This window comes from Hypanus sabinus, chromosome 15 (assembly GCF_030144855.1).
Source record: "Hypanus sabinus isolate sHypSab1 chromosome 15, sHypSab1.hap1, whole genome shotgun sequence".
Classification (NCBI taxonomy): domain Eukaryota; kingdom Metazoa; phylum Chordata; class Chondrichthyes; order Myliobatiformes; family Dasyatidae; genus Hypanus; species Hypanus sabinus.
In genome coordinates this window covers 54,245,421-54,262,762 of record NC_082720.1, presented here as the reverse complement: position 1 = coordinate 54,262,762, position 17,342 = coordinate 54,245,421, and the positions used below count along the sequence as shown (strand labels likewise).

The 17,342-nt window shown below is 37.0% G+C and overlaps 1 protein-coding gene across 2 annotated transcripts in view; it reads left to right on the top strand.

Annotated features, from left to right (window-relative positions):
• The window catches only part of LOC132405539 (UPF0461 protein C5orf24 homolog), a 31,652-nt gene extending 15,372 nt beyond the window's left edge, over window positions 1–16,280 (top strand). Inside the window, exons 2-4 of one of the 2 annotated variants that reach the window (XM_059990434.1) lie at window positions 723–762; window positions 4,245–4,670; window positions 6,647–16,280. In XM_059990434.1, coding sequence (XP_059846417.1) covers window positions 750–762; window positions 4,245–4,670; window positions 6,647–6,699 — 492 coding nt within the window. In that variant the 5' untranslated portion in view covers window positions 723–749 and the 3' untranslated portion in view covers window positions 6,700–16,280. Of the gene's footprint in view, window positions 1–722; window positions 763–4,244 lie in introns of both variants that reach the window. The other variant, XM_059990433.1, reaches the window with a different exon arrangement.
• Window positions 16,281–17,342: the final 1,062 nt, after the last annotated feature.

The following is a 17,342-nucleotide window of genomic DNA, read 5'->3' as shown; positions in this document are numbered from 1 at the left end:
GTGGGGTGTAGGGAAAGATATGCTTGATGATGGTATCCTGTTTGGGATGGTGTAAATAATCAAGAATTGTGCTGGTTGTGGTAGGAGAGGACAAGAGGAGCCCTATCCCTGGTGGGATGGTGGGTGGATGGAGTGAGTGCAGATGTGCGCAAAATGGAAGAGATGTAGGTGAGGGCTGCGTTGATGGTGGAAGAAGGAAAGGCATGGTGAGGTGTTCCACATCAGCCATTTTGAGTACGGTTGGAAAGGGTCAAGGAAGCCGATAGACAAAAGGGAATAATTTTTATTCAAGTGAACTTTTATTCACTTTTTATATTCAATTAGAAGTACGTGCAATTATCATATTAAGCTTGAATTGTTACTCTAAGTATATCAAGTGTGCAGCAGTTGTACTGTATGTTGGTCTGTTAAGATGGAATGAGTCACTGTTTATCTCTTCATCCATAAAGTACTCAAGCTTTTGTAGTTTCAGCACATTCACTGCTTAAGTTACCTAATGATAATGTTAAATTTATTTGTCTTGAGGTCTGTTTGTAAGAGGTATTGTAAAACCTTGGTCTTCAAAGGTGTAAACTGTTTCTGATCATGGAAATAACACATTATTTAGTATATAAAAAAAGCCCTTTTTTCAGTGATGCAGAAGATGTGAATGTTATTCACATCATAGATATTCCTATTTATTTGCGATTAATCATTCACAGCAATTCTCTTTTCCTTTCCAGGTGGTGTCTATTTGTGTGAGGGACGGTATGAATTACAGAGGTTAGTAACATATTCAAGTATTTTACTATTCGTGTTAGTGCAGTGTGGTCCCTTCATGGAAAAAGTGTTGAATTCAGTCTTCCAGTCATTTGAAATGATGAAATGACCATTCGTATGATTAACCGGAAGAAAACTAATGAACGTTTTAATATACTCTTTATCGAAGTAACGTCCTGAAGAGAGTGCATCAGTAATATTTTTTGTACACATCTATTCACTGCTTATATTAGTCTTCCGGTTCTTATGGCCACACAGTGATTCAGCAGGGGGCATTATGCAGCTCATGGCATTCCCGTTTGAGATGGAGAAGTCTCTGGCTGCTTCCTAGGGAATTTACACTTAAAGAGACATAATCCATTATAATAATTATGCACTATGAATGACACTATTATACCATTTCAAATTCATGTAATTTTATGGGATGTCACCATTGTTTTAAAAAGTAAACCAACATATATATAGTGCCATTCAAGGTCTCAGAATATCACAACACCCATCAGAAGGCATTGATGTATTATGATTCTTCTCCTTTGCTTCCTGCTAGCCCTCAATGAGTCAAGTTTGATTCTCCAGTTACGTTGGTTCAGAGGTGGCTTACAAGACCAGTGTGGGCATTGCAGAATCTGCAGCAAGCCTATCAAGGGGGTATTTGATGGGCTAGCATTAGTTTGGGATGTTTATGGGAGATTCTGACACTTGGATCCCAGGTTTACATTTTGAATGGTCACGGAACATAGATTCTCACAAGTCAATGGAATTGTTGCACTTTGAGAACATCCTTGAATCCTTTCCTCTGACCAGATGGTAGTCACTTGCCATTATAGTGCTCAGAATTCTGTATTTGTTTTGAGGGACTAGAGCATGGAAATAATGTGGCCTGTCTATCAAAGACAGCAGAGTGTAGTTATTGACTCCCTGCCGACAAGAGTGCAAGTTGAATAGTTTCCCACAAGTTCTGCAGATGAGCTTCATTCCATGGGGAAGCTTGATGGAGGGGAAAAGCAGCAAGACCGGGAAACGTGCTGGAGCAATGACTTAATCTTGCTTGACTAGCTTTCTGAGATTGGGTCAGTTGTAGATCCATAATTTAACATAACAGCTGGTGTGTCATTGTGAAGCAGATATAGTTATCAGGACAGAATGGCTAGGGTGGGTTTATTCTCACTGAAATGCACGTGACTGAGGAGTGACTTCAGAGATTTATAGTTTTATGAGGGGTCTAGAGAGAGGAATAAATAGAGTCTTTCTCACAGGATGGGAGAGTCTAGAACTAGAAGATGCAGCTTGCTAGTGAGAGAGGAGAAACTTAAAGGGTTAAGTTTTTCCATTCAGGATGATGAATATATGGATTGAGCAGGCAGAGGAGGTGGTAGAGGAGATAGAATTACAACATTTCTAAGGCAATTGGACAGGCGCTTAGATGGGAAATGTATAGAGGAATGTGGACCTAATGTTGACGAATAGGATTAGTGTAGATAGGCATCTCGGTCATGGGTAAAAATGGCCTGATTCAACGATGAGTCTGAGATGGAAAGAAATTCTTAAAAAGCGATTTGCTACACTCCTTCTCAATTGACAAAGGCCATGTATGTTGCTCCTTGTATATTTCTAGTAGTTGTCATGTGATAAAGATCATGTCCACTGTGCTTCAAATATAACAAAATCAGTTCTCTGAATTATTAGGATTCAAGTCAGGTTTCTGGATAACTGGTCTTTTGACTTATGACAGGGTTTTTACACCCAGAATAATACACAAATTTATCAAACTTGGCTTGCCGCTAAATCAAGTTTTGAAGAAATAGAAGATGTCACAGTTTAACATTGGTTTTTTGATTAGAAAACTGTGGGACAAAATAAGTGAGCTACCATCTTAAGGTTCAACCAAGCAACAAACTTCACGAGTTACATCAGTGACAATAAACCTGATTCTGATTCTGCAGAAAAGCACCTATGGCATTTCCTTGTACTGATGTTGTTTGTTGTTGGGACTGAAGCTGGTTGCAAAGCTTGACTTTCTTAGAGAGCTAAGAATCTATCGTGAACTTAGAGCAAAAATGTTATCCAGTACAAAGTTAATTAGTGTAAAAAATATTATCCAGGGAAGCAAAGGAATATTAGCAATACTATAGAGTTCTTTGGGGTGGCTGCAAGGTTTCTGAAAAATTAAGAATCCAACTCCTTGATTAGAAGTGTAAAAGTTCTTGACTGGCTGGGTTTCCATGCTGATGAAAGAGCACATTTTACGATCATTTTTCCCTGGAGTTCACTTATGTAAAAACCCATTCTTTAAAAACAAAACGCAAGAACTTAGTAAGTAACTTTATAATCACTTTAAAATTCACACACTTTTCAGCTTTCTTTTTTGTTTTGTCATATTTACCATGATAAGGTTTTATATAATCTTGTTGAAAGATTAAAGAAAATAGAGTAATTGAAAGTAATTTGACAGGGACATAATTTTTTTTTTGAAAAGTGTTGGCAAGGTGCATACTTTTATTTTGGAAAAAGACTTAAAAAAAGTCACACAAAAAAATCTCTACTTAACCGTTGCCGTGTGTGTTCTAATCAAGCAAGTCTGTGCTGATCACATTGGTAAGTAATTGCCTGGCACAAAGCAGTGGTCTGTGATGGAGCAGGCTACCCATGTATTGTGAACACTGATCAGTCGCAGAATTGTGAAAGTCTCCCCAACATTTGACCATGGCAGCCCAGTCCCAATTTATGTGGTTCTTGCAGTGTGTGAGCTTTATAACCTGAAAGAGACTGATTGCAGCCACCATCCCTCATCTTCCCCCATACCCTAAGTCACATGTTATTGCTGCAATGTTGAACTGAAACCATCACTGTAAAATATTCTACAAAGTTGCGCTAAATTATAAAGATTCTGACCAAGTGGTCCTGCCTGGTTCACCCGTAAAATCATGAGGTTTTGCATTTTGCAGCAGTTTCCCTTACTTTTTCCAGAATGTTTTAGTTCCATGGCTATGAATCACCTTGCATCCAGAATGTGTTCTCAGTACACAGGCTGAGCAATGAGAGTGACAGGCTAATGATAGCGTGCACCATTGTCTTCAGTGGTGGTGTTACGGAACCATAACTTGAGGAATTATGGAGATAGGGAACGATAAATGGATAGATTTTAAAATGCAACTCATCTACTGACTTTTTGAATTTATGGGCTAATATTTCTAATTAGTCATTCCAAATATTGACATTACTATTTTGGTTTTATTTAACAATATGTTAAACTTGTAATGATTAATCTTACAATTATATTTTTGCGTAGCTCAATGCCTGGCACAAATGGTTTAAAAATGTACATGGAAGCTCTGCTGCTGCACGATGGTAGTGCTGGGTTTAGATCTGATCTTGTGATTCCTCAGATGAAAGTTTTGACTTGGTTCCAAAAAGTTTCTTATAAAGTTATTTTTATATTTATCATTACAAATTATTTAAAAATGCTTTTATGATCTTGTTCTTAGAAATAATGCACTCAGTTGGCTGCAGTAATACTAGCTGCTGTCAGTCTGTGAAGGAGGTGAATCTTGGTGCGGATGATGCGAGTAGCGATGACCAATTTGACTTGTGTTCTTCTCAACCGGACAAACTTTATGGGAACAGCTACAAGCCAATAAGCTGCATTAAACAAGAGTCGCTGGAGGAACCGAATTCGCAAATAGATGTTGAAATAAACGCAGAAGCCCAGGATGATATGAAACGAAGGAAAAACATTTTCCGAGCAGGGAAACGAGGAAGACCTTCAGGGACGACAAAAGCTGCTGGGTACAGAACCAGTACAGGCCGACCTCTGGGAACAACAAAAGCAGCTGGGTTTAAGACCAGCCCAGGCAGGCCCTTGGGCACAACCAAGGCAGCGGGATACCGCGTCAGCCCAGGGAGGCCGCCAGGTACCATGAAAACTCTCTCCCACATATCAGGTTTCGATTTCCCATCAGGCAGTAGTGTTACTTTTAGCTATTCAATGGTCCATAAAAAGCATTACGTGGACCGTCCCACAAGTAGAAACACGGAGCTGAATCAGTAAATCACCTGCTTTGTTTTTCTATAATCTGTTTGTTCCTTGACAAAGTAGGATAACTTTTTATACAACATATTGATACTATACAATTATAACCAACTTGTTGAACAGCTTAGAGGTTGTGGAATCTAGGCTCTAAAATAGAACGAACTGCCTTTGGAAAATTATACCTATTAGTTACAATATTTCTTTGATACTGGTTTTGCTGCAAACTACAGTATCATTTTGAATGATTTATTCGCTAGGGTCCAGTTTCAAACATGATTTCCACTTTACGAGAAGGCTGTACATACTTGAGTAGTAGGAAAAATAAAGAGGGAAAGCTGGACATCCTGGGATCTGCTGTAGTTCAAAGTATATATAGTTCTACCTGATTAGTTTTGGCCTTGTTGCAATTAATAATTGCCAAGGCAACCATACTGAATTTTCCTTATATTATACACTTAGTTGTGGGAAAATGAATGTGAATGATTATAAGAAGAATTGATGCATGCAGGTGTAACTATGATGGCACTCATGAGCTACTTTGACTGCTGAAGTGCAATTTTCAATTATTTGTATTATTTTAATTACACTATTTTTGCCTTTGGGAAATTTGAGAAAGGATAGGGCATTAGTTTCCACAAAGACGTCTTAAAGGTGTTCAGCTGAAAACAGCAGTGAGCTGATGCGGACTGTCTTATAGAGGTAAGCTTATGAATGAAGAAGCTGCTATGAAGGGTGTGCACAGCTGTACTTCATGAAAAATAATTATCACTGAGTTTAGTTACTGTTCTTAAGTGATGATTATTGACATGGCATAGAACTTTGTATGACAACCTGTGCTTTACAAAAGCCTTGCTGGTAACCATAATCTTTATTTCCCCATGATTACAAGATGCTGTAAGTCACTCAGTCTGGCTTTCGAAGCATTTTTAGGAGTGCTGCTACACATACTGTATTTTTGGTGTTCAGTCGATCTAATGTGAATCCTGCAGGGGCTGAAGTTAGATATCACATGATCTGATTCTCAACTTTTGTGAATTAACTACTGGAACATCTTAGGATTTATTTTTAAAGTAACGTAATTGTTAATAGAAGCCAGACGTTTACTCTCTTTCTTGAGATACACTGCAGTAGAATGGAGAGAAATACCTGGTTAGTTAAATGGAATAACGGATTTCTGAGGATTTTGATGCAGGATTGATCAAAGCAACAAAAGCAGCTTTTCAGAAAGGTTGACTTTATGTGCGTGGAATTCAATTCTTGGATGATCTTCCACAACTGAGGCAGAAGCACTGCAAAGTAAAAATAATGCCTAAACTGTGAAATTGTTGTAAATGTCATGTAATAAGTTACAAATTTTCACTTAGAAATGCTACTCCTGTTAAATTTTTAATGTGGGCTCCAATTTTAATTTAGGTACTCAGAAGCTTGAGAAGAGAGACCATTGTAACAGAGTTGTGGTTACACTGAAGCCAGTTATTCATTGGTTCTGCCACTTCCACTCAAATTTCACTAGTAGAATGTTAATGAATGTTTTTTGTGACTTGCATGCTTGTAAGACAACAAAATAATCATTAACATTTTACTATGAATGCCATCTCCTTCGGTTGAGGTGGCTATTACAATCTCCAACAAGCTAACTGTAGTGTTGTTTGGCCTGGGACTTTTTAGATGTCAGTCTTAAAATTGTGACAACTAGTTAATCATTCATTGGTACTGCATCATAATTAATGTGTTTTGTAAAATAAAATCTTATTTGCATGGCATTCTGTGTCTGAAATGCATTTAAAAACAAATGCAATGTAATATGAAGCCTATTTTTGCAAAGCTATACAATATTTCTCTATTTCTCTCTATTAGTATTTAACAGGCAAAAGCAAGATCGAAGAAAAACTCAACAGCCAGAGAGTTGAGCACTGTACTTAACGCTTCTGCTTAATCACAATTGGACATACAAAAGATTAAAAAAAAGACAACTACACGAATCGTTCCTAGAAAGGCAGGTTTTCCACATTTATTAAATATACTACTGTAATGATAACACTGGTTTCATCAGAAGTATTCCATTGTATATGTATGTCTTTAAGGTTTAATTACATATTTGTAGCATCCATTGTGGCTGACTGTCATCACTAATCCAACACTTGAGATATAATCTACTTTCAAGAATATACCTCAGACTGTTTTGCATTGCCAGCATTCCTAAACTGGACACTAGTTATCTGTTCCATAATAGAACCATTTTTCTTTTCAGAAATCCTTGCAGACATGTTTTAAATGGACTTAAAAGTGAAATGTATCCAAGACTGATACAGTAATAACTGCTTCAGAACTGTACATGTGTGATGCTTAGAGCAATGCTGCTGCTCAATATTTTAAGTTGGCAAGCAGATCGTCTTTCATAGATGCTGCATTTTACGGATTTAATTAATGTCTGCCAGCAGATACTGCTACAAGTCTTGGAGATCACTACTCTTGAAGAATCCTCAGCTGTAGGGTGCCTCTGTTCTGAACACCTCTGTTACATGTTGACAAAACTGCATGCTTCAGATTTGTTGCTACTTGTGATGCCATATTGTACACACAATTGCTGCATCAAAATGCTTGTATGTAACGGACAAAGTTTGTACAATGTATGATAAAACTTTTTTTTTAGTATTTTGTGCATGTTATTTTAGATGGGAAATTTACTCTGAAGGACCTTTGTTTATGGCTTAGTGGGTAAATGGATCACATATTGTGGTTATAGACTAGGACATTGTCCAGATTAGTCCTTGCTCTTTGCTAAGTTTCCTAATTTCAGTCATGATATGGACACGGTTGTGTTTCACTATGATATTCTCAATTGGTAATCCTCCAGTTGACAATTTGTCTATAACAGGCTTTGAATGTGGAATATGACTCATGGAGGGAATAAATGAAGCATGGTCACTTAGAATAGTAGCATTTTACACCAAAGAAAATAGCTTGTTATCCCTGTGCTGGATCCCAGATTATTTTTTAATATCCTGACCTTGACCATCACATGCAGAATTTCCTTTCCAGCGAGAGAATTTATTCTCTCATGGGCAACTGTAATATATTTAGAAATGCCCATTATGGACAAAAATAAGAAAAATCCGTGGAGCATAAATTCTTTTCTAAAGTCATTATGTGTGGAACAGGTCAAAGTTTAGAAAATTTCTGAATCATTTCCCTTATTTTCTAGATAACCTGAAAGGATGTATTGAAATGTGTTGTTCCCCTATTTTTACAGTGATAGTCACTAAACTACAGTAGTCAATGGATCTGAACCACATAGTGCATGGAGAGGCCTGGTTTTGTTACTCTCTCCTGCAGTAAAATTACGTCCCAGTAATAGTTTGGTTTTGAGGTAAGCAAAGGACACTGAGGAGTGTCCACTGGCTCTGCTTATCTCTACAAATCCTGTGCACCCAGTGACCAGTTTTCTTGTGTGCTTGGCACTTGTGTGCAGTTTCTCACCATATCATTCACTAATTGGTTGAAATTATTTCCTGTCCTCCTACCAGAAGTTTAGTTTTTGATGTTCTGGGCATCATAACCTGCCTTCAAAATTCATTTTGGGAATACCTATGTGTTGTGATTTGTCAGGGATCGTAGCAAGAATTTTGTTGCACATGTAAAAGGAAAATAATATATCTTGTTTTCTCAATGATAGGGAAACAAAGTTTGTCACAAGGGAACGTTGCTTTGGCAAATACATTTTTGGTCAAAGTGGAAACCTTATGGATTACTAGACTGTGTGCACAATGTTTTTTTTCTGGAGTGACAACATTTGAAAAGAAATGGAGAGAAATGTTGATCCACCGATCATTTTTCTGTATGAGTATAAAAGTTCATATCTGCCGGAACTAATACTGATAGAAAGTCAATTTATTTTAAAATTTATTTTGTTATGCAATATTATTTAAAAATATTAGTTTGCCTTACTGTATATAAAAGTGAAAAAAATTGCTGAATTACTTCCCAAAGTTATACTTTTCCTTGATAATTTACTTCTCTTCAGGAAAATAGACAGCTAGTTAGTGCTGCAGCTGTGGATTCCAGTTAATTGGGACACATCGGGACCTGTTCGTTTTGGCTCATTTGAGCAGCTACCCCAGTTAGCTGATTTCATGGAAGAGGTATAAAAAAAATAAACTACCATTTAACAGATTATGTATTTAAATGGAATACAGAACAAACTAGAACACTTTGTATTATTTCCTAGTGGTTGTGTGCTGCCATGTTCTTTTAATTGACTGCAAGTGAGCAAAATCAGCGCAGACGCCTAGTGTAGAATAATGGACAGCTTTTTTGCAATGATATCAATGATTGCATCCTCCAAATCTTCATTTTCTTTGTAACATTCAAGATGATTGTGATTACCTTCAAATTCTTTGTAGGTCCTAACTTGTTGAAGTAGTAAAATTGTTTAATTTTCACTCTTAGCTCTTTCTAGAATTTCCAAACCTCAGTGCTTGAAATCACAGTGAGCAAACAGTTCTAAATTGTCTCACTGTTTACTTCTTGCCAATTATCAGTTACAAAAATGACTGCTTTTTGAACACAAAAACACACAAAAGACACTACTTAAAAACTGTTGCTTTAAGCGAGGCATAGTATCTGACGATCACATAAGTTCATGCGACTGACGCTAGTTAGAAACTTTGCGGTGACAGTCTCCTGCCCCATTTGAATGGCATAGTGTTCCATATAAACAAAGGGAATCCCAGTTATTTTCTCGATTCATTTTTGTTCCAGATAAGTAGCTGTCCCAATTAATCATAGCCCAATTAACTGGAATCTACTGTACTTATATTTGCTGCTGATTGCAGGAATTCAGTTCCATTTCCTTTCAGATTTGGAACTCTGCTGCTAATTGTCGGGGGTTCCAATTGCAGTTACTAATGCAGACCAAGTGATATCTTGTGAAGAATGTTCTTAAATGTTGAAATGCACCAAGGTATTGCAGCAATTTGACAATAATTCCTTGTCTCTACAGACACTTTCAACAACAAAAGAAACCACCTTGCTTCCTTGTTTTCATGGATGATATATAAATGTTATAGCATTAGGAATTTTTTGATTATATGATAGAACTTACTTTTCTATTACTGTTCTTGGATGAGAAACTGGTGAAACAGCAGTTATTGTAGTCAAGTTTTTGGTTAGTTCTAAAGTGATCTACTTAGGAAATTGCTCTTTGTGCTTTAGGTCAAAATATATTTTTTTAGGCCTTTTGATCTAAAATTAGTTCTGATTAAACATTATTGGTTTTCAACTCAAGAATTAATGGTCTCTGCATAACAGAGAAAGCTGTATTTTTATTTTTATCCCCCTCACTCGAATCTTTAAATAAAGGACTGTATTAAAATCAGAAGTGGTACATTACAGTTTTTCATTCAAATATTGTCTTTTTAAAGAATTTTAAATTGCAATCTTATAGTGTGCTACTAATTATTTTTGTAGGTAATCCATTGTTTTCTCCTCCTTCATCCATACACAAATAAAATTATACAAAAACTTGTATTTCAGTTCTCACATCACTGTTTATCTTTCAGGTGCATTCTGCCATTTCTGATACTGTTAATGTGGGGAGAAAAACACATTTTAAACAGTTGGTTCACTTGTTAACAAATGGAGTGCATGGTTCTTTTTAAAAGTGATGCTGACTCTGCATCTGTGGAAAGTTGCCAGCTTAAACCTGGCACTTTAGAGGTGAGGAGGGCACACTTGGAGGTATAGTCATGTATGTTTGCTTTTGTGACAGTTATGATAATGAAAACCTTTATCAACAAATATCTCAGATCATATGTCCATCCAAAGCTCTCAGATCATATCAGGAAATACAGAAATGTCTGCCTTAACTTTCTTTTATCTGTAGTTTCAATTGTTTATTCTCCCATATTGTATAGCTATTATTAATATAGATTTTTACTGACCTCCTGATATGTAGTGACCTAATTTTTTTTCTTCTGAGTTGAGAATTTGCAATTTCAAGAATTTTGAAACTGAATCAATATGCAAAACATTGGCTTATTTATTCCTAAATGTAAAGATGTGTAGAAATTATTCACAAGTTTTAATATATTTAAAATATATTTTACTTTCTAAATTCACTGACTACTTACTGTATTTTTGTCATAATTTAATATTTCTCTTATTCTTCATATTCCCTTTTTATACATCTTCCACTGCACGTGAATATTTTCCTGCCTTTTTTGGTGGCAATAACAAAATAGGATGAAAGTATAGTCTACTAATAGTAGCAATTCTTGATATAAGTTGTATTTATGTAGGGGCACAATATTTACATTTTATTCCTCTTGAATAATATTGTACTTTTTGCACCTTTTTAATTGGATTATCCACAGATCTAAATAAATTGCTTCTGGATTTCTCTCTGATATGATTTTGCATTCCTGTGCTTTTATAAACCCACCTATCTAAAGAAAGATGCAATTCCACAGGAGGGAATTCACCAGACTGTTTGTCCTATTGTGCAATGTTAAACAGGATGACACTCAGAGTTTAGGAGAAGAGGTGATCATATAAAGGGTTTGACTGAGACTCTAGAACCAGAAGGTATTGGTTCAAAATAAGGGGAAATTCATTTATGACCTTAATGAAAACTTTTTTTTGTTATAAGGTTGCAAGTCTTTACAACTCTTTTTCACAGAGATAAGGGCAGTACCATTTTGCATAATTTTAAGACTTAATTTAGATTCCTGATAAAGAATGGGTAAAGGCAAAAGAAAAATGGACTTGGGGAATGTCTGATCCTTTCTGAATGGTATTGCAGACTCAAGGCAAGAGTCTCCTATTTGTGGTCTGTGGCAGAGAATTATTGAATCATCCATCATAGAGGGAAAACATTGAGCCTATATGTGTCTGTATCTGCTCATTGAATTAGTTTCAATTAATCTTGCTCTTCTGTTCTATCCCTGCCTTTCCTCAGGTTCATTTTTGTTTACTCAGTTTTCTGGTCACCTACATTCCTACCAATAGAAAGTTTCCTGAACTCTTTAATCAAAGTCCCTAAAAACTGCTGTATCGCATTCAGAGCTGACTGTTATGCCATAAAATAGAATACTTACTGTGCCACCAAATAACACAGAAGTCTCTCTGGCTGTGTTAACAATGCCCTTGAAGAAATTAATTCTCATGATCAGTGCTAGCTGGATGAGTCAACAGAAAGCTGAGCAAACTTGGTGCATTCTCTCAGGAGCCCTATGTAACTTACTTCCCACCATTTCATGGAAAGTTTGCAGTTGTTCCAGAGCAATTATCAACCAGTTTTAAACATATTTTCATGATGTCTTTTGAGTGTCCTAGATCAGCCAAAATGTTGATCAAATTAAGTCATACTTTATTTATATACTACATAGACAGATTAATTTGAGCAAATACTACCAGCAACTGTATATGCAGCACATTTCTCCTGACACCCAATCTGCCTATGATAGATCTTTCTTTCCTTTCTTTCCTTCCAGCCATCTTTTTAGGGTCATACCTTTCTGGATATCTAGACAACTTGAGGTACAAACAAAATAAAAACTATATACTTAATAGGAAGAAGAATGATGTCAGCAAGGAGGACAAAAATAAAAAAGCAAATTGAAATAATACACTATACATATACATTATACTGCTGGGTCCTTTCCATGAACTCCTAGTTACTGCTCTCTAGCAACCATAAAACTCCTTATTTTAAGCAAGTTTTATTTGTTTGATATCCTATTCATGAAAAATTCCTCCCTTGCCTCATTTTTCTTTAATCATATTACTAGTTATTTTTCTGATGTCATTATACTATAAATGAAATAGTTTGTTCTCATTATAATCAGGCAGGAAGTACAGGAGCCTATGCTCAACATTTCAGGAACAGCTTCCTCCCTGTTGCCAGTAGATTTTTGCATGGTCCATGAACACTAATTATTATTCTTTGCCACTATTTATTTATTTATTAGTAATTTATAGCAATTTTTATGTCTTGCACTGCTGTGGCAGAACAACACATTTCACTGTGTATTTCAATGATAATAAACTTGACTCTGGTTGTCCTTTAAGACCCCCTTAATATCCTGATGATGGGATGTCTTGTTGACTGTTTACTCTTTTCCAGGGATTGCCTGTCCTGCTGAGTTCCTCCAGCATTTTGTATGTTCCCGCATCTGCAGATTTTCTTGTGTTTGTTAATATTTAGCTTATTGTCTCTCACTATGACCTTTTATTAACCTGGTATCAAATTTTATTTGTTATTTTATGAAATGTCTTGTAAAGTTTTACTCTGTAAATTCCATTATGTAAATGTATGTTAGATTTTTTTTGTTACACCAATACACAGGAACCCAATGATCACATCTGAGTTTAAAATAATTCCAGTTAAACTGAACTAAGTATCTGCCCATTCCTCTTGGAGTATAAATGAGTGACAGCAGCTCACTTTTCGTTGCTACTTTAATTTTTAAAAATGAATAAAGCTGTTTAGCATAAGGTGTACATGAATTCAAAGCAGTGAATGGAAGAGAACAGGGCTTGTCCTTGCTCAATATCCAGCTATTGATGATAGCCTAAAGAGAAGTAACAAAAATCTTTCTCATAAACCATCACCACCTTCCCAAAGTTGTACTTTTCTCATCCTCCAATCCTGTTGTCACTTACATGTGACATGATGCTTAGATTTGTAGAAACATGAGATTATAGATGCTGCAGTCTGGAGTCGCACACAATGCTGGCAATACTCAGTGGATGGAAATGAACATTTAACATTCTGGGTTGACACATCATCTTACTAGATCGCGGGGGGGGGGGTCTCGACCCAAAGTGTTTCCTGTCCATTTCCCTCCATTGGTGGTGCTTGATTCACCCTGTTCCTCTGACATCCTGCGTGATGCTTAAATATGCAATTGGATTTCCAGATTTAAATGTAACTTCGACTGTAACATTTGCTTTTGAAGATGTGGCAGAAGATGATATGACTGAGCTTATGATGGCAATTCATTTGTGCATAGTACTTGGTATTTGAGGCCCTTTTACAGCATTAAATGGGAAACAAATAATGTACACAACGTACCTGATAGTTTACATAAAACAAAACCTAGTGATCAGACAGAATTGTGTGGCATCTGTTGCTTGTTCATCAACTAATGGGGAAATTGAAGGTTTGTATCTGAAACAGTGTGTTTGACTTCAAGACCCATCACTTTGTACTTGCTACTTTGTAACTAGTTATAATAAATGAAATTTTAAAAATAATGTTTTTATTTAAACAGCTTATTGAAATGTGTTGTGCAATCTTAAAATTTTTACCTACATTGCTTTACTCTCCATTGTACATTGATTCATTCTCAAATAGATAAGTTGGAGTTTAGATTTTTTAAATATAGCTCATCATTTAATAGAGATTGATGTATTTTGATAATGTTATTCAAGTAGATTAAATTACCTGTAAGAAGATTAGATTTTCATTACCTACACAATTTCTTACCCAGTTTCATTCCTAATTGTTTATTTTCTAACCATGTCGAGTTAAACGTTGAAGATTTTGCTTTTCAGTAGTTTTCACCTTTGTTTATGCCTACTTTATTTTATCTTATTTATAGACACATAAAATGTTTATTGTGTATGTTTTAATCATTAAAAATAATTATCCTCCTTATCACAACTTAATTAAATTCTCAATACTGAACACACAGCACAGATTTAACTGAGACTTATACATATTATACCTTTTTCTCTTCACCATCTACACCTCGGACTTCAACTTCAACACAAAGTCTTGCCATCTTCAGAAGTTTTCTGATGACTCTCCCATAGTTGGATGCATCAGCAAGGGAGATGAGGCTGAGTACAGGGCTACGGTGGGAAACTTTGTCACATGGTGCGAGCAGAATCATCTGCAGCTTAATATGAAAAAGACTAAGGAGCTGGTGGTGGACCTGAGGAGGGCTAAGGCACCGGTGACCCCTGTTTCCATCCAAGGGGTCAGTGTGGACATGGTGGAGGATTTCAAATTCCTGCGGATACGAATGGACAATAAACTGGACTGGTCAAAGAACAGTGAGGCTGTCTACAAGAAGGGTCAGAGCCGTTCTTATTTCCTGAGGAGACTGAGGTCCTTTAACATCTGCCGGACGATGCTGAGGACGAGTCTGTGGTGGCCAGTGGTATCATGTTTGCTGTTGTGTGCTGGGGCAGCAGGCTGAGGGGTAGCAGACACCAACAGAATCAACAGACTCATTCGTAAGGCCAGTGATGTTGTGGGGGTGGAACTGGACTTTCTGACGGTGGTGTTTGAAAAGAGGATACTGTCCAAGTTGCATGCCATCTTGGACAATGACTCCCATCCACTCCATAATGTACTGGTTAGGCACAGGAGTACATTCAGCCAGAGACTCATTCCACCGAGATGTAACACTGAGTGTCATAGGAAGTCATTCCTACCTGTGGCCATCAAACTTTACAACTCCTCCCTCCGAGTGTCAGACACGCTGAGCCAATAGTCTGGTCCTGGACTTGTTTCCACTTGGCATGATTAACTTATTATTATTTAATGATTTATGGTTTTATATTGCTATATTTCTTTGTAACGAAACCCAATTTCCCTCGGGATCAATGAAGTATGTCTGTCTGTTTAGTTTAGCCATAGTTGATGATAGCAGTGAATTTGACATTGAATAGATGACAGTAGTTGAAAACAATGAAGAATTTAAAGTTCAAATGATGTTTTTTGAGAAGTAAAAGTAGGAGCAGGACACGTACGGTATCGGGTCGGGCACTAAGGAATGCTGGTGAATAGAGACTGAAGAGTCCAAGTCTATTGTTCCCTGAAAGTGGGAACGCAAGTGGATAGTGTGAGGAAGGCATGTAGCATGCTTACCCTCGTAAGTTGGGGCATGGAATATAAGATGAATGCATTATAGTTTCCGAATTTATTTTGTATTTCTGCTACTAATATTTGTTCAAATCCGAAGTGTATTTCTCCCAATGTTTGTCACAGGGAAAAGTTTTTGCATGCTGAAAGGTAATAACTTGTTAACATTGTTTCTCTCTCCCTAGGTAAGTCTGATCTGCTGAGTATTTTCATCATTTTTTGTTTTAACTTCAAATTTCCACTGTCTACAATTCTGCCTTTCAAATTGTGCAGTTGAGTTATCTTGTCTACAGCTTAAAATATTACTGGTTAATCGGAGCACCAAGTAGAAATGGATTGGTTTGCTTTGTTCATTAAATCCTTTTTTCTCAGCCTGAGTAACATTGTTAGCGCTGACAATTTCTAACACGCCATCCTTTTCTGCGCTAAAGATTCCACAATGCATCTTAAGTTTGATTTCAAAAGAAATGTAAACAGGATAAAAAGTGTAAAATAGGATAAGAATTCTTACAGAACACTTAAAAACATTAGACATGGCAATGTGTAGTGTTTTCCTTTATGGATGAGTCAAAGAAAGCTAACATCGAATAAATATCCCAAAGTGCTTTCAACAAAGTATTTTTGAATCACTTCATCCTAACAGTTTGAAATGCTCCCGCAAATCACAACAGTGGCCACAAAGCGATACAAGACAGGTAACCGGTTTTGGCTGTGATGGTTCAGACATGAACAGTGCCCATGGTACCCGTTAAGAAGGTATGTGATTTGTGTTTCTTCAGGAAAATGGGGGGGGGGGGACAGAAACTTAGAAAAGCTAAGGTACTCTTGCATTTCTACATCATCAATCGTGTCTTAGTTCAACCACCTGAATCTGATTTATCCTGTTTAGAAGTGGATGTCTCATGTGTTTGATTCCATTTGTAACTTGTGAGGTAGCAATGTAGTACAGTAAGGTCTGGAAAATAATCATGCATAGGCTAGTAAGTGGAACAGATCGAAATAAAAGTCCGTGACCACAAGACCCACTAACCTTTGACACTCAAATGCACCACCGCTAAATACCACACCGACGACCTTGGCATCTCTGGTGAAGAGAATCTTAAATACGGGGCTGCATGAATACGAGAGCTACAGCGGTTTATAGTCTGGGACACACCACCAGATCACATCCCGTTACCCCATCGCTTGCCGTTCCTCGTGTCTTTGTTCTCATCACGTACGGAACGCAGGAGGTGGAGTAACTCAGACCCCGAAGTCTGCTTGCAAGCTGCACAAGTCGGGAAAGTGAACGACTATCGTTCGCTTGCTTGGAAAGATGCCGAAACATTCACAAGGCTTGATGACTTCCGAGACACAGCAGCACACTTGACCGCTACCCGACCCAGCAACCCAATGTCCTCTCAGGACCTGCAGAATAGATGTGTACTGCACTGGAGGTTGCTCGGCAGCGTAACTGCCCAAGCTATTGCAGCCTTTACCACGGAGAGCAGCAAAGTTCAAGGTTAATTTATGATCAAAGTACGCATATGTTACTACATACTGTCAGATTACTTTTCTTGCAATCACTTACAGGGGAAAAAAGAAATACAGTAGAATGTACGAAGAACTATACATGGTCAGTGACAAAAAAAAACATGCAAGGGAAAACTACCCGTACATATAATAATAAGGTTGAAA